This window comes from Mustelus asterias, chromosome 26 (genome assembly GCF_964213995.1).
Source record: "Mustelus asterias chromosome 26, sMusAst1.hap1.1, whole genome shotgun sequence".
In the NCBI taxonomy this organism is placed as follows: Eukaryota; Metazoa; Chordata; class Chondrichthyes; order Carcharhiniformes; family Triakidae; genus Mustelus; species Mustelus asterias.
Genome location: NC_135826.1, coordinates 4,106,558 through 4,131,400, shown reverse-complemented (window position 1 = coordinate 4,131,400; position 24,843 = coordinate 4,106,558). Strand labels below are relative to the sequence as shown.

Genomic DNA, 24,843 nt, shown 5'->3' with positions numbered 1-24,843 from the left:
GTCGATTTCATTTGGCCCTTATCGTTGGACACTAAATTGCCCAAGTGCCACCACACAAGAACAAACACAACATTTTTGGGACACCATTAATAAATGAACGAATAGTGCAAATAAAATAATTAATTTTAGTCAATTAAAATGTTATTACTAGCATCTATAAACAATCCAAGCCTACAGTGCCTGTTGGTCGCAGAGGATTTCCACCTCGGAGTCAGACGTTCTGGTTCAAGCTAGGGAAAACGGATTAGAGTATAAAGCTTTGGGTTGTGGAACAAGCACTGACAAAGGTAAAAATCCATTATTTTACATCATATTCCAAGACTTGAGCATTTTGCGTGCTCACTCCGGTTCAGCAGTGGTACAAATGTACTACATTGTTGGAGGTGCCAATCACACGAGTTGAGATTTTAAATTGAGGTCCCAATCTACTTTTATTTGTCGAGTTCCAACATCTGCAGTATTTTGTCCCCCACCCACCCCACCCCATTCCAGACCAGAGTTTGTTTTGTTAGCGATTGCAAAATATCTATACTTGGGAAGTAGTTCAAAGTATTTCTCGTTTGCCTAATAAAAAAGCAAAATTACTGATACTGCAAATCTGAAATAGAAATAAAAATGCATCAAATACTCAGCATCTGCGCAGAGAGAAACTGAGTTAACATATCAGGTCGATGACCTTGCATCTGATGCTTGGGGTCCTGCTGAGTATTTCCAGTATTTGTTGTTATTTCTCTATAGGACTCAACGTTAACTTGGTTTCTCTCACTAGATGCTGCCCGAGCTGCTGAGTTTTTCCAGTACTTTGTATTCCATATCTCCAAGGACCAAGGATATTTATAATTTAGAAGCAAAATGCTGTGGATACTGAACATCTGAAATACAACCAGCAAACGCTGACAAAGTTCAATAGGTCTGACAGCACCTGTGGAGGGAGAAACAGCTAACGTTTCACGTCCTTATGACACTTCAGAACTTTAGTATGTGGAGGGCGAAAGGATGTGTTTTTGTGAACCTAATTCCCACAAATATCAGGTAGGTATATTTCCCTTCCCTGGTGTCTCTTGATATCAGACGGACATGGGTTAACTTCAGTTTTCTTTATAGAACGAACAGGGTAAGAGTTGAGAAACTGGGTACAAAGACGAAGAGGGAAGGAATTAGAGAAGGATTAGATAGGAAAATGAAAGATGGGTGGAGTAGCGAAAGCTAAGAGGGAAGATTAACTTGTGTACCAGTACAACATTCCTCACTGCCTTCTCATTCTACCTTGATTGAATTGTGTATTTTCAATTTTTCTGACCCACTGCCAATGTAGACAGTTAGGTGATTTAAATTTGAACAAGTCAGTAGGGGGGGGGGGATCAGCTGATTTCCAGATATAAAAGTCTGCTATTGGTTTAATGGACTGCGCAGCACAAGATAATTAAAAAATATATATTTTGGAAATGCGAGATTACAAATCAAGAGTGAACAATGTCATTACTAGCATATATAAACAATCCAAGCCTACAGTGCCCGTTGATTGCAGAGGGTTTCCACCTCGGAGTCAGACGTTCTGGTTCAAGCTAGGGAAAACGGATTAAAAATAAACCTAGTGTTGTGAAACTTCTTACAATAATAAAATAACCAGTCGGCTGCGAATTTGGGGTTTACTCCTGTACAGAAAAGGAAGAATAATATTTCAGGGGGGAAAAAAATAAGCTTTAGCATATTTTACAAGTGAAAAAACGGTTTAGGCAGGGATTAATTCAATTTATATTATTTTTAAAAGGGGAAATTAGAAGTGAGTGAATTTAAGATAGTTTTTAAAAACACATTTAAATCTCCTTGCTATGAAATAATGGGTTGGTTTCTGGATCTGATAATGACCTCACCTCCAGCTCGAATTCCCCAGACAGCTCCCTCAAGCTGTTTGCGGTTTCTCGGCGCGCGCCAAAATTTGAAAATCGCGCTTTGGGTTGGAGGCGCGGGCTGTTCGGAAAGGGGCGGGGTCACCTATGATTGATGGTTAACCGCCGGCGCCTGGACCACTCAGCGCCGGGGTTGGCAGCAGGCTGGGGGGGATGGGCCCCCGCGACCAGCATTCTGGGATCTGTAGTCTACCTGGCCTCGACCCCGTGGCCGCAGAACACAAACTTCAACTGACGGGGAAAATTCATGGACGTCGACGACGTGGGGCAAGAACACGGAGTCGCGATCTGAGGAAGCCGGTTGGCAATGTCCTCGCAAATGGCCCTAAAGGGGTAAATCGATAGGACTACGATTCCCGGCGTGCAGTGCACACGGGTGTCTCCCCCCCCCACCCCGACCCTGCTTGAAGGCCACATGATATCGGCGCCATTTTCTACTTCATTGAATAAAAGGGGTTTGGCGGCGCGGTTCTTCACGGATCGGTACGGGACTAAACTATCATTAAACCAATAATTACAGGAAAGTTTTTTGGCAGCCATGTCGACCACTCCGGCCCAGAAGCATACGCGGGCCAGCGCGGCCCAGACGCCCCTGAGCCCGACTCGAATCACCCGAATCCAGGAGAAAGAAGAGCTGAAGAATCTCAATGACCGCCTGGCCGTCTACATCGACAAGGTGCGCTCCCTGGAGTGCGAGAATAGCGTTCTGCAGCTCAAGATCTCCGAGAAGGAAGAGGTAACGACCCGTGAGCTGACCGGCATCAAGGCGATGTACGAGACGGAGCTGGCGGACACTCGGAAGCTGCTGGACGAGACGGCCCGGGAGAAGGCGAAGCTGCAGATCGAACTGGGCAAGAGCAAGGCGGAGCTGGACGAACTCGGCAAAAAGTAAAGTAGAACATGCAACCTTAACGCGAACTTGTCTAATTATCTGTGGATGTAAAACTACATCTATCCACGTGTTTTTCCCCATACCGTTTATTGACGTTCAGTTGTCAATCTGCAGTGCAACTGTTTTATGGGAAGAGGGTAATTGAGTTTGTTAATTCTTGTGTATTTGTTTGTGTTTTTAATCCTACACTATTTTGTAATTGGTTATTTAACCTTTTAAAATTTAGTTTTTATGTTTAAGTCACCCATTAACATTAATGACTGACACTTGAAATTTCCCATTCCCTAAAAGGAAACGCACTCCGTGTACAGATCTCTGAACTAATCCTGACTTTTATTGTAATAACTAATTGATTATACTAGTTACACTAGTGTAATTGATAATTTTACGAAACAGTATTGGTCAGTTTCCTTTTAACTGCTAATTGTGTAAGCTATAGGAATGTTTTGATACCCCATCTTTCTGAAGTCATTATTACTGTTGTTGAAGTAGTATTGACTGTCGTTAAACGTTGACAAACATTGTTCATTTCCCTGTGATGTGTATTTGATAGTATAAGAAATAGGCTAGCAGTTTCTTGAGTAATAAGATCATGGTGATCTTCCTCAGTTCCATAATCCCACCCTTTCCCCATATTCCTTTGTTCCATGGTGACCAAAATCTGTTGATCTCCTGTCTTAAGTATAATAACTGAATTTGAACAGCCCTTGAGTATTGAATTGATTTACAACCCATAAGTGCAGTGATTTCTTATTAGTCCTAAAGCCTTAGGTAGTTCTCTTTTATTTATTCTTGTGACTGAAGAATCCCATTTGAAAAGGTACAGATTTAAGGGAATTGGTAAGATCATTTATACACAATGAGTAGTCAGAATTTGGAATGTATTGCTTAGAAGGGTGGTGGATACAGATGCAACCTAGCCTTCAAAAGGAAATTGGGGAAAATGCAGGTGTAGATAAAGATTTGTGGATGAATGGTTTTCTATTTGAGAGAGTGGTGCAACTAGGGCCAAATGGCCTCCTGTGTTGTCCTATTGTATGATTTTTTTTTTAAAATGGCTGGTCCTTGTGAGTGCTGGTCCTTGTGAGTTTATAACTCCTAGATTTAGTGCCTCCAGTCAAAGGACATTGCCTCTGTCTAACGTGTCAAGCAAGTGAGATCACACCTCGTTCTTAACCCTGAGAATGTAGGTTTCTTTGCTCCATGCAGCTTCATTATTCTGTCAAGAATTAAAGATGTTTTATCACAGCATTTTATGAATGAGTCAAAAAACTGAACCAAAGGTCAATGTTTTACCTGATGCACTCTTGATGATACTAAGTTACATATAAAGAATTAGGGTCATTAGAAATATATCAGCTTGCTAGAGATTTGACAGTATTAATATGGCAATAGTGGTTGTTGTTTGAGTATATGTTGTCTGGTCTAACCCTACTTATCAGAATTTGTAAGCCCTTTTCTGTACAACAGTATGATCTGCATGAAATTGGAGCCACATGAATGTAATTATCGGGTTTTTTTTGGGACTGGAGGGTGAGGTGTACAGCATCATATGGTGTACTCTCAATGAGGATATGGCAGTTATGTCCGGAATGTAATAGTAGTGCTATAAAATATTTGCACAATTCTGTATTTCTATTTCAATGCGTGTTGGTGAATGGTTTATGGTGCTTTTTGCCTTTTTTTCTTCTCCTAATCAGTGAAAGATTCAAGTGCTGGTCACTGCTTTGTGATGCAATTACCTTTGACCCCATGTCAGCTGACTTTTAAGAGTTAAGACAAATTGAAATGAATGATTCTTTAAAAAAATTCGTGCAGCCCTTTTATTTTGTATAAAGATGGGAATTAAGACTTCAGTGCAAGAGCCTTCTTAGTGAAATGTCTATTCTTTGGTTAGCTTAGACAGTGAGTGTTGTCAAGCTGTGAAGGCAGCAGCTGATGCTGTAGAACCTGCAGACGACATAAATTGTTCTACCTAGTGAATTTTGTTTCCCACATGCAATCTGTTAGCTTTTCAATATCCAATTTCCTTTTTGTATTTCAGCACAATTAAAGTTAATGAATATGGGAGATGGTTTAAATGAATCAGTTTTGACCATGTGGGTGGTGGTGGTGGGACTTTCAGAGAAATTTTAAAATCTAATCCCATGCCAGTTCAGGTTCGTTCAAATATCTCATATCTTACTGTAATGTTCTGGGTTTCACTGCATTTTAACATTTGGGATTTGTATCCAAAAATGAGTTTCTGATTTGAAATGTGTAGTCAGGTGGGAACGTTTTTGTACCTACTCTTGTCTGATTAAGCATCTGTACGCCAACTATATCCTAACCCATAAAATCAATTCTCACTTTGACAGAGGTGCTTCTGTACACTTGAATCATGTGATTACTATCAGAGACAATGCCATTCTTTCCAATATGCTTTAAGGACGATTATTCTTGTCTGTGATTCTGCATTTTGTTTCTTGGTCTTGCCATCTGGGAAGATCCGGTTCGAAGAACCATTTTGGCTGGTTGTGTCTGAAATTGGAGCAGTTCTAGCCATCTTGGACATTAAAAAATTAGGAAACCTAAAGTATAATTCATTATCAATAACTCTTTCATTAGACTGTCAAAATCTAACGCTATGCAAGTGTCGTGGTTCATTTTTTAAAATGTAGATCAGTTTCAAAGTCAATATGTTTTGGTCTGCTTCATCATTTCCATCAGCAACATGTGCCTGGAAGGTTATGAAAATGGACGCTGGACTTGGGGTGTGAGGAAAAAAATAGAGATTCATTAAATGTGTCGCATTGTTAGCAGTGTCACAAAAATGTATGCTGTGGTTGAATCTGATTCTTTTTGCTTAAACAAGTAATGATCAGTACCTACTACTTTTACTTCCCAATGGATATATGGCCATTTTGGCTGCAATTGGGAAATCCTTTCACATTTGTTTCTGCATTTGACAGGAGATTTTACTGGTTTCCTGCACTTGCATTGCTGTCTCTCCCTTGGCCTTCTAAATGGAGAAGTGACCACCCTGGTTGCAAGTTGGGAATTCTGTTGCATTGCTGTCTCTCCCTTATTTTAACAGCAAGTTGCAAGCTTGTGAAAATGGTACTACTGCTGAAACAAGGCAGATGTAAACATGGGAGTTGCTGGACAGACATTTCTCTCTCAGTTGAAAATTGACGAAACCTAAAGTGCTTTATTTCATTACCAATGGAGAACCAACCTTGTTTGTATGGTACTGTAACGACATACTGAACCAGCTCAGCATCTTTTAATTTTCTGACCTATCCTTGCTGATCTGTCAGACATTATGAAAATCGCCATTTTGAGGCTCCATTGTCGATGCACATCTGTTTACTCTGGCCGAGTTTGATAGGATTCAGATTTGAACTGTAAATGTGAATGGTTATTCCACAGAGAGATGAGATGACGTTTCCTTGATTTCAGATTCAACAAAAACTGCATGTTTTTTATTAATTTTTTTTGGAACACATCTGGATGACTGCTGTAAATTTCACTTGATTTGATCTGCCTTCCTTTCTCCCGCCCCCTAGCGCTGTACTGGTAGTGGTCTTGATATCGGCGCCTTAATCCTTTTGTGTTCCAGATCTAACGTTCAGTAGTAGTGAATGATCACGCCCAATATTTCCATGCTGGCTGGGAACAATACATATGGAGAGTAATTAGAACGTGTTTGAGTTCACTTACATGTACCTAAGACTGGTCGATTTGATAAGTCATTAGGATTTCACTAGGGTTCGATCATAATCGCAGTCCTTTCCGGATATCGCGATGTCCTTGGAAAAAATCTGCTCCTCTTAACGGACCCAGTTTTTAATATTTCTGAAAAGTCGTGTGCAGCGTATACAAGACTCGTGGATAAAATTCAAAAAACAACGCAACGTCTTCCTGCTTCTCATTCGAAATCAATTCGAAAATCTGAAATATTGATGCAATCCATCGAATAATAGATACAAATATAATGTCTTCAATCTGCTTCAATGCAGCAGCGTAAACTTAATTTGCATTCGTGACTTTGATGTTGGGGAGATCACGCTATAACAGGAAACGCAATGAAACTGAACTCAACATGGCGTTTCCGGCTTTTTTTGGCTATTCTTCAGGAGGAAAAGGAGTGTCTCAAATAATTTTGTATCTTTTCAGTTGTTAACCGTGCATTCAATCGTGGCAAGCATTTTTTAAAGGACTGCAACTGAACTTTTTTTTAGCTACTCCAATTGAAATCAGAAGCATGTTTAGTTCGTTCAAATTTGTGTGCTTGTTTTTTTTCTCTCCGGGCTTTGGTAGATAGCCATCGAAGACCTGCATTGGCTTCCTGCCGTTAGTTGCGTCCCTGAAAGGTGGATCCTTTCTAAAGCGCGTTAATTTTAATGGACGATTTGAATGGGGAGGGCGGCCGCAGCGTGATTCAAATCCCACTGGTTTCTAATATCAAATTTCACTTTTATTCCAACATGTTCGCGATTTAATTGCAAGTATTATCTTTACCGATTGCTTTGTTTTTTCCTGAAACCTGTGCAGACGGATTGATCCCTTAGAGTGGATGTTGAAGTAAAAACGGACTATAATAGAAATAGGCAACTCACTCTGCACTGTTCAACAAAGTAAATCGTGATATTTTGCGTTTCTACTCGTTATTGAAACCCAAGGGTGCATAGCTGAAAACGTCAATCTGCATTTTCTTTTTCCAGATGCTGACTGATCTGTTTATTTCTGATTCTCGGTTTATAATTTAATCGAATTTAAAATCTTGTTTGGACATAGCTGTTGACCACAGCTATTGTCAATAGTTTTTAAAAGTAGTGACTGAATATATCAGCTTATGAATTTTTACAATGCCCAACAGTAACAAATGCCTGCACTGCAAAACCCTAACCCTTAAGTTATGCAATAGCTGCCCTTGGCTATCCCATACCACAAACTTCGAAGACTTAATTAAAACCACAAAGTATATTTCTTCTGGGTTTTTTCCAAACAAATTTGGCTAATATATAAAGAGCTAATCTCTGGACCCAATACTTTGGGGGTGGAAGTTGTGAATGAACGTAATCCTGGGGAATGGAAATTGCCATAAAGCATTGTTTAATAATTCATAACTCTATTCCACTGTGTATTTTTCAGTCAGCAATACAAATGTATAACTTATTTGACCAATTATCTCGTATATGTAATGGTTTTGTGTGTGTGGGGGGGGGTTGTCTTATGGGCACAGTAAGAAAACCTGAGAAATGATGCTATAGATATGCATAAAATGAGTAATGTGAGCTCCTACTCCCTGCAAGTTGATGAAAAGATTGAACCATGGTAGCGTAATTTGAAGGGAAGGTGGTTTGTTACTTTGCCCATTTGAGCTGCATTGGCCTTAAAATTCTCCCCCCCCCCCAAGTCCAATTGCAAACCAGTGGTTGATAATTAGAAAACTGGCACAGGCATTGTGGCTATCTGGCATTCTTGGGAAAACAGTAAGATGTCCAACAGGTTTATTTGGTAGCAAACGCCACTAGCTTTCGGAGCGTGCTGCTCCTTCGTCGGGTGGAGTGGGAGATCTGCTACCAAATAAACCTGTTGGGGCAGATCTCCCATTCCACCTGACGAAGGAGCAGCACGCTCTGAAAGCTAGTGGCGTTTGCTACCAAATAAACCTGTTGGACTTTAACCTGGTGTTAGACTTCTTACTGTGTTTACCCCAGTCCAACGCCGGCATCTCCACATCATTCTTGGGAATGTCATGATTAATAGCATTGCTCATAAAATGTGTTTTGCAAACTTGGACATGGGTATCTCATGGGACGTGGATAGAATGTCAGTGGCAACTGTTTGCTTCTCTGGTCCATTCATGGTGGGTGCCAAATCAAGGATATATGAATGTATGCACTTGTATGTAGTCTGCCTAACAGCTGTTGCCAGTTTGTTTCTGCTGACTTTCACTTTTCAGCTAGGCTGTAGGCTCCATCTCTGCAGCAACTTCCATTTACCGTTTGGAAGATATAGGTGTACATTAGAAGGGCTTCCTTCAGCCCATCTTACAATCAAGCCATGAATTTCTCAGGCGGGAGGAGAACTGTTTGGATATGTTCTGTCTGCCACAAATTTAACCCATATTGGGACACTGAGCCTCTTAAAGTGGCCTTGAAGTATTACTTTTGAGGAGATGGCCTTTAGTAGACAAAGGTGGGAAATGAAAAATATGTTGTAATCTTTAAGTCCTACACATGCCCAACACTTGTGTCTCCTTAGTCATATCTAATCAAGGAAACCTTATAGAAAATGCAATGAACCTGTCTTGTTTCTTGATTTACACTTTTTTCTGTTCAAATGGATTACTAGAAAATTTTCCTCTAGGAAGGATTTGTATACAGGGATGTGGTTACATCTTTCGTGATGTTTGTAGTACTGAAACTAATAAATTCTCTCATTATAAAATGGGATACCACTGTTAAGGCAGACAACACATTTGTCAGACATTGCTGTTGGAATCACTTGTAATCGGTAATTGTGCAGTTAGCTTGGTAAAAGATGGTGGTTGTTGGAGTGATGTGAGGACTCTTCTGCAGATGGCCAAGCTTGAAATGGGAAGACTTTGGGGTGGTCGTGGTGTTACTGGACTAGCAATCCAATCTGGGGACCTGGGTTCAAATCCCACAGCAGACAGAAATTTGAATTCAATAAAAATGTGGAATTAAAAATCTAATGGCTGAGAGGGAGCCTGATTGAGGTGTATAAGATTGTGGGATATGGACATGGTGGATAGGAAGCAGCTGTTCCCCTTAGTTGAAGGGTCAATAAGGGGCATACATTTAAGGTGAGGGACAGGAGGTTTAGAGGGGATTGAGGAAACATTTTTCACCCAGAGGGTGGTGGAAGTCTTAATGGCACTGCCTGGGAGTGTACTAGAAATGGGAAACCTCACAGCCTTTAAAAGAATGTGGATGAGCATTTGAAATTTTTTTTCAGGCTATGGGCCAAGTGCTGGAAAATGGGATAGTGTAAATTTAATGTAGTTTTGTTGGTGCAGACTTGATGGGCTGAAGGGTCTCTTCTGGACTCTGTGACTATAAAACCATTGTTGGTAATTGTAAAAACTCATCTGTTTGAATGTCCAACAAGCCCCTCAATTCAAAGGCAGCTAAGGAGGAAAATAAATGCAGGCCCAGCCAGTGATGCCCACATCCCATCAATGTAACTGTTGCAATTATAACACTACATTCTGCACCCTCTCCTTTCCTTCTCTATGTACGGCATGCTTAGTATAGTGCAAGAAACAATACTTTTCTCTGTATACTAATACATGTGACAATAATAAATCAAAAGACTGCGGCGACTCCTTTTCAGGATTTTGATGGTGAAATTCAAATGAAAACACCAGGTTGTTTCATAGCCAGATTTCAGCGTAGTACTCCATGAGCATCCAAGAGCAACTTGACCAGTTAAGAGCCAGCAACATTGCTTTGTTCAGGAGTAATGGAGGCCAATCATCTAAAAATGGCAGATTATCCTTCATGAAGGTTATTGCTGAACTGGATGGGTTTTACGACTATCCAGTAGTTTAATAATTACCTTATCACCATTAAAAGACCAGCACTTTATTCCAGATTTATTAACTAATTGATTACATTCCACCAGTTATTATAAGATTTGAACTCATCTCTGGGGCTCTGGATTACAAGTCCAGTAATGTTGTCACTGTGTTACCATAGAGAAAGAGAACCAGTTAACATTCCAAATCGTCACAGATTTTTTTTGTGGGATGATGTATACATACAAGGTGTCATATTTGCACGTGTAGTTACCATTCTTCTAGTTACATTTTGAATAATTGAGTAGTTTAACAATACTTTGGGGATATCTTAGATGTGGAAAACCTGCTATATAAATGCAAATGTCTGTTTGTTTATTCATGTTGCTTACGTAGGCTTACATTAACACTGCAATGAAGTCACTGAAAATCCCCTAGTCATCACATTCCGGCACCTGTTCGGGTACGCTGGGGGAAAATTTAGCATCGCAAATGCGCCTAACCAGCATGTCTTTCGGACTTGTGGGAGGAAACCAGAGTACCCTGAGGAAACCCACACAAACACGTACAGACTCCAACAGAGTCTGGGACAGTGACCCAAGCTGGGAATTGAACCTGATGCTGTGATGCAGCAGTGTTGCCACTGCTGCCCTGTGATAGGTATTCTGAAGTTTGTGGTATGGAGTGGGTTGAAGGTGTTGATGCCTATCCTTACCTGGTCAAATGACTGCTGTTGATCTGTCAAGCTGATTATTTATTTTCCATCCGCCTCCTGGACAACACCTGCATGTTTTTAATGCTCCCCGTTTGTTCTATTTGTCCATCCCTTTTTAGGTCTTGTCACATTTAGTTCCTCATTTCTTTTATGTATCATTTTAGCTATTTCCTACCATTTGTCAAGTCATTCTATTTCATGTGTGGTTGGTTAGTTTTTTTTCTCCCCACTCTCTTTTTACACTTTACAATTAAAAGTTTTGAATGGTGAGAAAAGAACCGGGAACATCACATGATTTTGTGCTCTCTGGATAGAAGGTGCCTGATTTGTGCCTTTTTAGTTCTATTTGCTTTTTGCTGATTTAAAAAAAAATCTACTGGCCTGTCTTGGTGCCAGTCACGATTGTATTTGCACTTGAGATTGAATGTAGAGTGACTGCTAACCACTAATGGCTTAGTACTGTTCTTTAATCTTTCTCATTGAAAGTGGACATAAAACCAGAAAAATGTCTTCCCAATATTGCTCATGGTCTTGAATTCTTCTTAATGACATTTTGTTGTAGGATTACTCTGGCAAATATTTCTCTATAGATGACAGGAAAGCATTTGTTGGTTTGTGACAAGTGCACTTATGGCTGTTCCTGATGTCTAGCAGTCTGCACAATACATACACAGATGCTTTCTGTAAGCTTTTGCAGATTTTTCTTTCTTGCAAAACCAGTTTACTAGTTGAGGCATGGTGTTTCTATCTAATTTTTGTGGTGTATATGAAACAAACGAAGTATTTTTTGGGATGGGCACGAACATATTTCAAGGAATGTTACTTGTATGACCTCTATTGGGGGGATAAACTATTATAACAGGTTGATCATAGTCTTTAGAGTCTAAAAGATCATACTTGCTTCTTCTGCACCAATCTGTAAATTTCTAAAAATAATTATGTATACCTATCCAGAGGATAAAATATTCCTTTAAATATGGATGGAAGTGACCAGGTGGCATTATTTTAAGGCCAACATAATGAAATTGCTGATTAGAAGTGTGTTGAACTTTCCTTTTGAAGGTGAAGAGAGTGGTCTATTATGTTCTAGCATGCTTCTGTGCTATTACTTGGCAATGTGCTCAATTAAGTTATTGGGTTATAGTTGACTTAAACACAATATTTTATTCAATGTGGCTTTGACAAGGGTGTTTCGACCTTAAAATTTGCATGAGGCAATCTTATTTGATCAAAACTGTTATCCATAGTGAGGTTATGAAACACTATGTAATGTGGGGGTAGAGCCTGGGTGGGATTGTGGTCGGTGCAGACTCGATGGGCCGAATGGCCTCCTTCTGCACTGTAGGGTTTCTATGATTTCTATGTAATAAACTTTGCTCTTTTGCTCTTACAGTTACAAGAAGAAAGATAACGACCTGGTGACAGCACAGGCCCGGTTGAAAGATTTTGAATTGACCTATCATAAAAATGAAGCTGCGCTTAACACTGCTGTCAGTGAAAACCGTCATTTGGAAGCAGAGTTGGCTGACCTGCGTTCACAGCTTGCTAAGGTAAATCACTGTTGGGGAAATGGGGAGGGTGATTTATCTGGAGCTGGATGTTCTTCTGTTTGAAAATGCTAGGTCATAGAATACAAGATGCTATCTGAATACTGCAAACATTTTTCTGTTGTAAGATGTTTTGAGATATTCTAAGTTGTTTTGTTTAAAACATATTGAACTTTAAACATGCTTTGTAAAGATTGTGAGACTGTTGAGGAAAAACTGGAATGATTGTCAACCATTAATTTCCTTTCTCTCTTTTTTCTAACTTGCCCTTCTGATAATGCTTTCTATTGATCTTTAATCTTTAGTTATGTGGTAGATAATGTTATGGTATATTGGACAGTATTGAGGAGCACAAATGATTGTTTCTGCATTTTCCTCAAGTATTGACACATTAAGAATAAGGCTTGATGCACACTAGCAATGTCTGAACTATTTAAGCGAAAATTGTAGTTGAACTCTTATCTTGTGCCAACTTTCCAGTAAGATTTCCTAAAGGATTGAGAGAATTCTAACATTTTTGTAGGGTTTTTTTGTTTCTACCCCAGGAACAGTTGTAGAACACTGAATCTATGTGAAATAGTTAACTCAATTTGAGAATCAGACTAGTGTGTGGTACTTGCGAGCATTAGCATTTGAAGTCTCTAGCAACTGTTTTAACTGAACAAAAATTATTTTTTGTAACAAACTTCAGGCTGAAAGTTCCCTGGCTGCTGCAAAAAAGCAGTTAGAAGAGGAGACACTGATGCGAGTTCACCTGGAGAATCAATGTCAAAGCTTAACTGAGGAACTGGCATTCCGGAAAAGTGTGTTTGAAGAGGTATGTTTGTTTTCCTTTTTGGAGCTAACTTTTTTTTAGATACTGATTATCCCTTGCAAAAATATCCTTTTGAAATTGTAGCCCTGAAATTTTACGTTCTGTAACTATGCTACAGCAATCATAATGAACATGTAGTGTTAGAATTTATCCCTTTCTGGAATAGCAGGCTATTGCCTTGGGTTTGCTATGTACTTTCAGGACTCTAGACGTTTTAGTACTTGAGTTGCAAATTTGGAAAGTTAATTTTTCCCCTCTTGTTCAACTTCCATACAAAGGTTTATCGTGCCCTTTAGGGGTTATCCCTTTTTGTCATCGAGCACCATGGTATGTAGTAATTACCTGTAGTTCTATGAAACTGGCACTGCATGTACATAGTTTGTCTTAAATAAAATTCCCATTTGCGGTCTTGTAATTTGTAAAAGCCCTTTTCAAGCTACTGTACAAGTTAATACAAATGATAAGTGATTCCTTCTTAATGTAGGAAGTGCGTGAGACGAAAAAGAGACAAGAACGCCGTGTCGTTGAGGTCGACTCTGCACGAAGAGTTGACTATGAATCCAAACTGGCAGACGCCCTGCAGGATCTGCGAAAACAGCATGAGGATCAAGTGAAACAATACAAGGATGACTTGGAACACACTTTCCAAGCCAAGGTAGCTGGAGTTAATCCAATCCGGAAATGCAGCTAAAGTTTTTAAGCTGATAAATTGTAGAATTGTATATTTTTAGCTTGATTTTATTTTTGATTATCAAATAGATTTGTTACAGTCATTTCCAGCTTGGTGCTTTGAGTTTATTGTGCATATTTTTTAACTTTTAGTTGGAAAATGCTAAGATAGCAAGCGATAGAAATGACAAAGCTGTGGGCACAGCACGAGAGGAACTGCAGGAGGCATACCTCAGGATTGAGAGTCTCAACTACCAACTTGGGACCCTGCAGAAGCAGGTAAACATTTAAAAACCAGCAGCTATTTATGGACTTAAACGGAGAAGGTAGTTCAAGAATTTTTGTTCTTAAACTGATCAGTGCTAGAATTGCTCTCGCCTATGGATTCTTTAGAGCATTAGTGTAGTATTGGAGCCTTGTGTACAGTCGCCTTCTCTGTCCTCAGGAAATTTGTAAACTACTTTTTAATATTGGCTTTAGTGGGCTGGAAAATTAGTCAATATATTCGATTCACTGTAGGATTTGAGCCTTTGGATAGCTAGTTCTGGTATCGTGACTTATACTAGTATGATTTTGGAGGAGGAAAATTTGAACATGATTTGATAGCAAATGGGCACTGTACAGGTCAACCTTTTTTAAAAAATCAAAATCTTTCTCCCGTTCACGCCAGCAGGATCTTACCATCCCATCAGTGGCGCATCCCTGTCACAGGTTTTCCAGTGGCAAGGGGTGTGTTCATTCGGAAACCCTGTTGACAATGGCGGGAACCATACGATCCCCCTGCCAGCAAGCGGCATGTCACCACCCGCTGCACAGAGGAAGAAAAATCCCATCCATAATATGGACAAGGAATTAATGGCAGCAGGAGGGGGGAATCTTGACTTTTTGTATTTGTTGGCAAGACACTTGCATAAGGACAAAGTTTTTTGATGGAATGAGGTGTCTTAATTGACCAAAGCCCCTATCTTCTTAATCATTGCTTGCTTTAAAGGTCAGTTTGGAATGTAGCATATTCTACCTTTTTAATTAACTATCTACTGATGAATAATTTTTCAGGGCAATTATGGATGGGGGCCCTTAAATGCTGGCTTAGCTAGCAACATCCACATCCCAAAAATCGGCACATAGAATTGAGAAAATAAAACTTGGAATTCTCCAACATCTTGGCCTTTTAACAGCCATAATCATTGAACTGGGGCCATTTCAGCATTGTAGCAAATGTTTAGCATCGTTAAAATCTGAATTTAATAATTGAAGTCTAACTAGGTTTAAGCTTTGTTCAATATTCCACTTTGGAAATAACAACACAATGTACCCTGTGCTGCCCAATGGGCAATTTCCCTTCAAGCTCACTTACAAAGCACAATTGGATCCTACTGAATTTGAAGCCCTGTATCTATTACCTTTATTAAATTATGCAAATTATTCTGGCCTAATTGTTTGGTTAACTTCACCTTCCTTGTAGTCTGCTGCTTCTGAGGCTCGAATTAGGGAGTTGGAAGAGATGCTCGCAAATGATCGCGATAAATATCGTAAGATGTTGGAGGCAAGAGACCGAGAAATGGCTGAGCTGAGGGATAATATGGAGGTGCAGTTGCAGGAGTATGAGGACCTCCTTGATGTCAAACTGGCCCTTGACATGGAAATTCAAGCCTACCGCAAACTCCTGGAAGGCGAAGAAGAGAGGTACCTATAGCTAACAAACCCTGAAGATTATCTTAAGTTTTCACGTTAATGGTCTAATTGATTCTGGATGCAAGGGTTTAGCTTTGTATGAAAAGGGTCCACACCATAGTAAAGGTGAGATGCAAGTAATGAGATCAGACCTGTACTATCCTCAGCCGGAGGAATTTGAATGCAGCTAAAACATTTTTTGTATTTGTTTTCAGATTGAAACTGTCTCCAAGTCCTTCCTCTCGGGTTACAGTATCTCGTGCTACATCAAGCAGTGCTGTTCATACATCTCGTGCCAAGCGAAAGCGTGTAGAAATGGAAGAGCCCAGAGAAAGCAGCAGTCGTATACAACAAACCCACTCTAGCAGTGGCTTGATCAGCATTGAGCCAACTGATCTGGAGGGAAAATTTGTTTGGCTCAGTAATAAATCTGAGAAGGTAAGGGCTCCGGAAACTTAAAATTCTTTTATATTCACTTTGGCATTTTTATATCATGTTGACTCAGAAAACAATGTGTTATGAGGTCAACAGCATTTGGATTTTCTTCTCAGTGAAGAACTGCTGCTAAGTGAAAAAATTGTATGCCAGCAGAGTTTGGTATTTGAAAAATTAGAAACTGACCTAGAACTTGCAAAAATATTCATAATTTTTAGTAATCATATTGTCTTGTGTCCTGTTGTTTCAATGCTCTTTAGAATGTTGGCAATTTAGCCGTCAGAATTGGTTGGCCTAGTGAAAAAACTATGCTGATTTTATTTCTGAGCAGGAGCACTCTGGTCTAACTAATGCTACTTTCTACCTGCGGTTGGGAGAGTTTTGGTAGCTATAAGAGGTACTGACATTGCCTGGAGTGGGAATGTCGGACCAATTCACTCCCACATGAGCCCTGAAGGACCATCCGTTTTTATTTTTCAGTTGGCTGATGGGTGCTTTTTTGTTTCTGGTGTTCACCGTGACCATTTGTGGCTGTGCTGAGAATGGGATGCAAAAGTGCAGTAAAGATGGGGACCTGAGCAAAGTTTTTTTTAATTTACCTGCTTGAATTCCATTTATGTAATCCATTGTGACCCATAGTTAGTGGCTTGCCCACTGGTTAGATACTGATGCAATCCGATACTTCAGTTAGACATTTCTGCTTTTTTTGAGTAAGTGATTTCAATATCTCTCATTTGATCCTTCGTGTCAGATTATAAGCAAGCAGCTAATATCTGATATTTTCTTGGCACTTGTTCTTTCGATGCCTATTTGAGCTGGAAATAGGTTTCCTTTTGTCTTGCCTGGAAGAGTGGATAATGATGAGTTTTACACAAACCTACAACTAAACATGCTCTTCCATGTGATTTTGCATCACTAGGCTTCCACCAAGCAGGCACTCCTCCTTTTCAGTTGGTCTTGGAGATCTTATTAAGCTAGTTGTATATAATTGATTCATCACCACTCTTTCTTACAGGATCAGCCACTTGGAGGCTGGAAACTGAAGAGACAAATTGGAGATGGAGAGGAAATGGTCTACAAGTTCACTCCTAAATACACTCTGAAGGCTGGACAGGAAGTAAAAGTGGGTTGCACTGTACAATAAAATCTACTTAAAAGCAAAGTACAGCAGCTGCTGGAGATCTAAAACAGTTACAAAGAGTCATGTTGGACTCCATTAGCCCTGTTTATTTCTCCACAGAATCTCAGACAGGTTAAGCTTTTCCCGCACTTTGTTTTTATTATAAAATCTACTCAAGTGCACAAATTGATTAATTGTAATTAGTGATCTGAGGTAGATTGTCAAAGTCAGTCACAACTGAAAACCAGCATATTTGAGATTATATGCAGGATCTCTTGTGAATGTCAACATTTTGTAATGGAAACAAGATGGGAGTTTCCCCAAGGAGGGTGTCAAGGGGGTCTTGCAATTCTGTTTAGAATTAGATTGGGATTTGATCTGATATTGTCATTTGTGTTGCTATAAAAGGGTCATAACAGTAACAATCCTAAAGTGGCATTGGTAAATGTATCCTTTTATATTGTTGTATTGAAAAGGTGCATGTTGGAATTGTTGATAAACAACCAGAATTGGGGCTAGCCCACTGAACCAGGGATTGGATGGGGGCTTTGTTATCCAGCTACACTTGCACACTTTCCAGCAATTGTGGCAGAGTGGAATTGGGAAGCAAGTTGCCTGCTCCACTGAATTTTGCTGTTCAGCGAGAGGTGAATGAAATCCTCACCAAAAATGGGTAGGTTTAACTTGGGGATACTTTTCAATGTAAAAGGACAGCTGCAGCACTATGGAGGTCTGACTTGTTTCAGGAGGATAAAAATGATTATATCGCTTAATCTTAAATCAGTGCTAAAGTTCTGTCCTTAAAAGTTATGAAACTTTGAGCAGAGGAAGTTATTTTTCTCTTAATTTTCTCTGTCTAGATCTGGAGTGCAGATGCTGGTAAAGCCCATAGTCCCCCTACTGACCTTCTGTGGAAGAATCATAGCTGGGGCACTGGTGATGAGATTAAGACTGTCCTTGTGAACTCTGATGGAGAGGTATGGCTTACATGCACTTCTAGTGATGAATTCTGAAACTTTGACGTGCTATATTTTATCCTATTGCAGGAAAGTTGTGTTCTTTCTTTGAATTTGAGGTGTGAATAAAAGAGCGTTTCTTTTGACTGTGAAATGCATTCTCATTCACTTTTAATCCTGTAACACTGCCCAGGTCTGTCCCAATACATCTGCCACTTAAAAACTAACCCAAAACTCTGTGCCTGTCCGGTGCATATTATTGTATCGGTTTGCTGCTTCAAGCCTGGTTTTGTTTCATTATCCAAGGAATGTGGATGGAGCTGAACGCTGCCGTCATCAGTGAACAGCCCCACCTCTGACCTTATGGTTAAATGAAGGTAAGTAGTTGAAGAAGCAAGTGTGATGGTTGGGCCTAGGACGCCGCCCTCAGGAGCTCCTCAGTGTGATGTCCTAGGCTGCACCATCTGACTTTGGTGAGCATCGATTGGCTTTCGCATCTGTTTCTCCCTTTTCCTTTTGACGCCCTTTTCGGAATGTTAGAATGAATTGAATGTTGTAGTAATGGCAGCTTAAGTTTTATTTTTGATCTGTTTATGAAATATTAGATATAATTTGTCAATTATTGAATAGTAAGTTGCAGTTAAAATGTACATCACTGAATGGTCTGCATTGATCTTGTCATTTTTGTTCATCTCTGAAATTAGTTGTGGCCAGCTATTCAGTAATGCTGATAGTTATTCAGTGTATGTGCAACCACAGAAGTATTTTAGTTGATGTAATTCCATCTAATTTCCTGAATACAGTTTGCTTTGCCAGAGTGGTGATTCCAGGCTGTGTGGGTACAGGGGCGCAGGGAGTGAGAGCCCACTTGAATGCCTGTTAACCCTTGGTCAGGGTCAGGTTAAAAGTCGATACAACAGCAGCTTCTAGTGCATAATCACAATAGTTTTTGATGTAGACTCTAGTTAACACAACAGAATTTTTCCAAATTATACTGATATTTTAAAAAATTACCTGTGGATTAGTTGTAAGTTACAAATGCTTTAATAAACAACTTGCACTTTCTCTTGCATAGGAAATTGCAGTAAGAAATCTCAGAAAAACCTACCATGAAGATGTGGAGGAAGAAGCTGAGTTTGGAGAGGAAGATCTTTTCCACCAACAGGTAAAAGTAAAAATCATTTTAATACTAAAGTACCCATCAGGTCAGGATGAAATGTCGTCGACTTGAAATGTTCTCTGTCCAGTGGCCTGCATTTCCACATTTTCTGTTTTAATTTCTGATTTTCCAGAATCTGCAACATTTTTTTTATTTTGCCAACACTATAATTTATACACGTCATAGAATTGAGCCGGAACATTTGTTTCTAACTAGAAATATTTCGTAATGGTACTTTGATTTGCTTCCTTGCTGGTCTCATCCAAACCAATGCTCACTCATTCATTTTACCGCATGGAAACAGGCCCTTCGGCTCAACTTGTCCATGCCACCCTTTTTTTTAAAAAACCCCAATTTCCCGCATTTGGTCCATATCCCTCTATACCCATTTTACCCATGTAACTGTCTAAATGCTTTTTAAAACACAAAATTGTACCTGCCTCTACTACCTCTGGCAGCTTGTTCCAGCCACGCACCACCCTCTGTGAAAAAGTGCCCCTCTGGACACTTTTGTATCTCTCCCCTCTCACCTTAAACCTATGCCCTCTAGTTTTAGACTCCTCTACCTTTGGGAAAAGATATTGACCATTAAGCTGATCTGTGCCCCTCATTATTTTATAGACCTCTATAAGATCACCCCTCAGCCTTCTACGCTCCAGAGAAAAAAGTCTCAGTCTATCCAGCCTCTCCTTATAACTCAATCCATCAAGTCCCGGTAGCATCCGAGTAAATCTTTTCTGCACTCTTTCTAGTTTAATAATATCCTTTCTATAATAGGGTGACCAGAATTGCACACAGTATTCCAAGTGTGGCCTTACCAATGTCTTGTACAACTTCAACCAGACGTCCCAACTCCTGTATTCAATATTCTGACCGATGAAACCAAGCATGCCGAATGCTGCCTTCACCACTCTGTCCACCTGTAACTCCACTTTCAAGGAGTTATGAACATGTACCCCTCGATCTCTTTGTTCTGTAACTCTCCCCAACACCATTGACTGAGTAAATCCTGCCCTGGTTCAATCTACCAAAATGCATCACCTCGCATTTGTCTAAATTAAACTCTATCTGCCATTTGTCAGCCCACTGGCCCAATTGATCAAGATCCCGTTGCAATTGGAGATAATTTTCTTCACTGTCCACTATGCAAACTTACTAACCATGCCTCTTATATGCTCATCCAAATCATTAATATAAATGACAAATAACAGTGGACCCAGCACTGATCCCTGAGGCACACCGCTGGTCACAGGCCTCCAGTTTGAAAAACAACCCTCTACAACCATCCTCTTGTATCCGTTTAGATACCTTACCCTGGATCCCATGAGATTTAACCTTGTGCAACAACCTACCATGCGGTACCCTGTCAAAGGCCTTGCTAAAGTCCACATAGAAAGCATCAACTGCACTGCCCTCATCTACCTTCTTGGTTACCCCTTCAAAAAACTCAAATTTGCGAGACATGATTTTCCACTCAAAGCCATGCTGACTGTCCCTAATCAGTCCTTGCATCTCTAAATGCCTGTAGATCCTGTCTCTCAAAATACCTTCCAACAACTTACCCACCACAGATCTGAGGCTCACTGGCTTTCTCAGGCTTTTCCCTGCAGCCCTTTTTAAACAAAGGCACAACATTTGCCACTCTCCAATCTTCAGGCACCTCACCCGTGACTATTGATGATTCCATAGGGGACCTGCAATTTTCTCCCTAGCCTCCCACAATGTCCTGGGATACACTTCATCAGGTCCCAGGGATTTATCTACCTTGATGTGCTTTAAGACTTCCAGCACCACCACCTCTGTAATATGTACACTCCTCAATACATCACTATTTATTTTCCCCAAGTTCCCTAACATCCATGCTTTTCTCAACAGTAAATACGAATGAGAAATATTCATTTAGGATCTCACCCATCCCTTCTGGATCCGCACATAGATGACCTTGTTGATCCTTAAGAGGCCCTACTCTCTTCCTTGTTACTCTTGCCCTTTATGTATTTGTAGAAGCTCTTTGGATTCTCCTTTGCCTTATCTGCCAAAACAATCTCGTGTCCCCGTGTTTCTTTGTTTCCTGGTTCTACATGATTCAAGTGTCTCTGAGATTAGTTATTGCATCACAAACTAAGGATCAAATTTCCTTTACATTGTAACAGTCATTTGCTTAGTCAATATATATAAATCCATACATACACATGCTACCACCTCCACTCAAATTTGTAACCTGTACCAATGATAGCTACTTATTGGAAAATGGACTAACTTGTGGGGTTTAAGTATGAATTTAGTTTGTGTCATTATGTAATTAACAGAATAAAATGACAGTTTTTTCAACAGAAACTTGTTTTATTTCAGGGTGACCCAAGGACCACTTCCCGGCAGTGTGCTGTCATGTGATCACCTTCAAAACTACTCGTTCAGGAGAAAGAAAAATCTCTTTACTTTATCCAGAGCCACTGAGAAATATTTTTGTACACTGTTTTTCTTTTAACATTTTGAAACCATTCTGGTTTAGTACTTTACAAACATTGTTTTATTTTGTAAGACCTGAGTTCTGAAGGGGTATTTTTTAAGATCTTTTGGCAAAACACTTAAATGTGATGTTAAATGAGGTTATTGAAATTTTACATGGGGTAGGAAGAAAAGGAGAAACACTTTTTGTAGTCATATGGCCTCCTTGTGTACAGATTTGGGTTCATACATCCGGTCTTGGCCTGGGAACTGCACCACAGGCTGTATTAATCAGAATTGGTTATTCTGCAGTTTTTCAAACCCAAAGGGTTGTCGTAAAAACTCCACCAAATTGGTGTTAACCTAGTACCCAAACCGAATTAGCATCATTGGGAGTATGAAACTCCTTCAAAGCTGTAGGTGGAGTATCTTGTACTCCAATGCAGAAGTCTCAGGTGTTTTACAGAAATCATGCTAAAAAGATTTCTACTGTGATCCTGCCCATTTATTTGGCTATTCTGTACAAATACTGCTGTACCAAAACTGGTGTACATGATCTGTAAGAATTTGTAATATGGAATGTGGACTGACTGCAAGGCCCAAACGGTCACTGATCTGGAAATAGGAGCCCAAATTTATTTTAATTGGATGAATTGTGATCATGTACATTTATTAAATGGAAACATAAATGTTGCATGAAAAACAGCAGAATACACCAAACATTTTTAATCAATCATCTTGTTAAGTGCTGCATGTAATGTTCTGATGCATTGCTCTCATTTCACAGCAAAGCCTGAACCTTGTCAGTGTTGTCAAAATTCCATTCTTTTAACATAAGTGTCTATTTCAATTCCTTGTTTGATGCCATTGGGTACATTTACTGGCTGGTGTATTAATATTTGGATGGTGGCTTATGGAAGTTTGCTTTTTGTTCATTGCTTGAAGGCTCGTTAGTACATAATTGACAACGATTTGTAATAGCTTGCTTGTTTAGTAGCTTATTAGATTGATCTTCAGATAAAGGCAGGGAGGATTGGAAAATGTTTCACAGCACTGGGACAGATATTAAGCTTAATTTGACAAGATAATTTACCTAGTTGCAGAAACCATCTCTGAAAACTTGTTTAAACAAATCATGTAGCCAGTGTACAACACAGAATATGGTTGTATCCAAAATAAGATACTGTTAAACTAAAGTGAATTTTTTAAATAGCACAATCCTGTACATTTTATTTCTTTGATAACTTGAGATTTTCAAAGCATATGGCTACTTCTGAAATTTTAAGCAATAAAACTGTGAAGAGAGATCTGCAGTTAGCCCTTGGATATTCCTATCACTGTCCCAAGTTATTTTCAATTGTTATGTATTTGGTGGGGAGGTCAAAAAATATCATGTTCTTTGTCCTTTTTAAGGATGAACAGATTTGAAGTACTGTACCTGTACATTATAGTGTCTGGAGGGGTGGTGGGGAAGTAAGTCCTGGTCACACTAATGCTTTTTATCCAACATACCTTATGATTAATATATCATTATATATGGTTGAATTTTATGCTTATTGCTCATTTTATAAACTTTCAAAATTCTGTTTCTCAGACTATCCTTTTGGGCTGAATACAATTGTAACGTTGAGATTAAATAGAATTCATTTTAAATACATGTACCTAATTTTTCTAGTTAAAAAAATTGTTAGTGGCTTTATCATAAATGTATGGTTATCTTGGTGATTTAGAATTGATTGTGAAATGTAGAATAAGTGCCCTCCAGTTGCTGAGAATTATGGCCTGGAAAACAGAATTTTTAAAAAAACTATTATGCTTTTATATTAAACTTATTTGAACCATAGTGGATGGTCTTAAAAAAATTATGTGAACACTGTTTCTGAAATAAGGTCTAATTTACTGGTGAAAATCATGATGCACATTGCTGTGAGGTTTTTTTAACCTTTTTAAAAGGTTTCATTGCAAGGTTTCTGGTGTTTCCCTTGTAAAATCAAACACTTCTTTCCACTGATTAAGAAACAACCCACAAAGCACATGTGGAATTCAGTTTATTTTATTTGAGGTTTTCATTCAAATTTTCGCAGATCCACTGTCTTCACCTTGTGCATAGTAGCATAGTGGAAAAATTGCTAGACTAGTAATCCAGAGTCTCCAGGGACAGCAGTTTAAATGCCACCAAAACAGCCAGTGGAATTTAAATTAATAAATCTGGAATAAATAGCAGATCTTATTAATCATGAAATTGTCACATGGCCATAAATGCTCTTCAGAGATGGAAATTTGCTGTACCTACCTGGTCTGGCCTGAATATGACTCCAGAGCAATAGCAATGTGGCTGACTCTAAGGGAACAAATCTGCCTTTTCTTAAATAAAAGTGTTCCTAGCCCTTTTTAAAATAAAAATGCATAATTCAACTGAATCACTAATGTGTGTATTTTTGAGCAGTGAAAGAAGATGTCAACAAAGCTATTTGTATGTCATTTTCACTTGTAGTAATTGCAGATTTGTATTGCTGAAGGTGCAGTACCTTGTGGTCTAGGTTAGTTTGATGGATTATTGACCTAAGCATCGCTGTCAGTGATACCAGGACCTGTTGCTATCTCTAGAAATGGGCATTAATGTTTGAACTACCTTGAATGAGGAGTTACTCCAAAGAAATACAGCTTTGCCTATCATATAATCAATAGCATGTTAATTCTAACATAAATATCAGAGCAAGTGGAACTTCACCATGCCCTTGTAGTGTATTTACATCATGGTTAAGTGAAAGTAACTTGAATTTGCATTTGATTTTTCTGTTCATTTTTGAATTGTCAAGTCTTCATACCCAATAAGCTAGTCTTATCACTCAACGTGATTTGCTAGGTGGCAATGACATGCCAAAATAATAAAAAATTCTGTGTCTGTAACTTGTAAACCTTTTATAACTGGAATTTTTTTATGAACATTCAATAAATGTGGTTTTGCATATG

The 24,843-nt window shown here is 39.2% G+C and overlaps 1 protein-coding gene across 1 annotated transcript; it reads left to right on the top strand.

Annotated features, from left to right (window-relative positions):
• Positions 1–2,327: 2,327 nt before the first annotated feature.
• On the top strand, positions 2,328–24,843 carry lmnb2 (lamin B2). The gene is made up of 11 exons (XM_078198073.1): positions 2,328–2,798; positions 12,442–12,598; positions 13,287–13,412; positions 13,894–14,064; positions 14,232–14,357; positions 15,544–15,764; positions 15,968–16,190; positions 17,203–17,310; positions 18,168–18,284; positions 19,339–19,428; positions 21,775–24,843. Exons 1-11 carry the CDS (start codon positions 2,449–2,451, stop codon positions 21,814–21,816), a joined length of 1,731 nt encoding a protein of 576 aa, XP_078054199.1. The 5' UTR covers positions 2,328–2,448; the 3' UTR covers positions 21,817–24,843.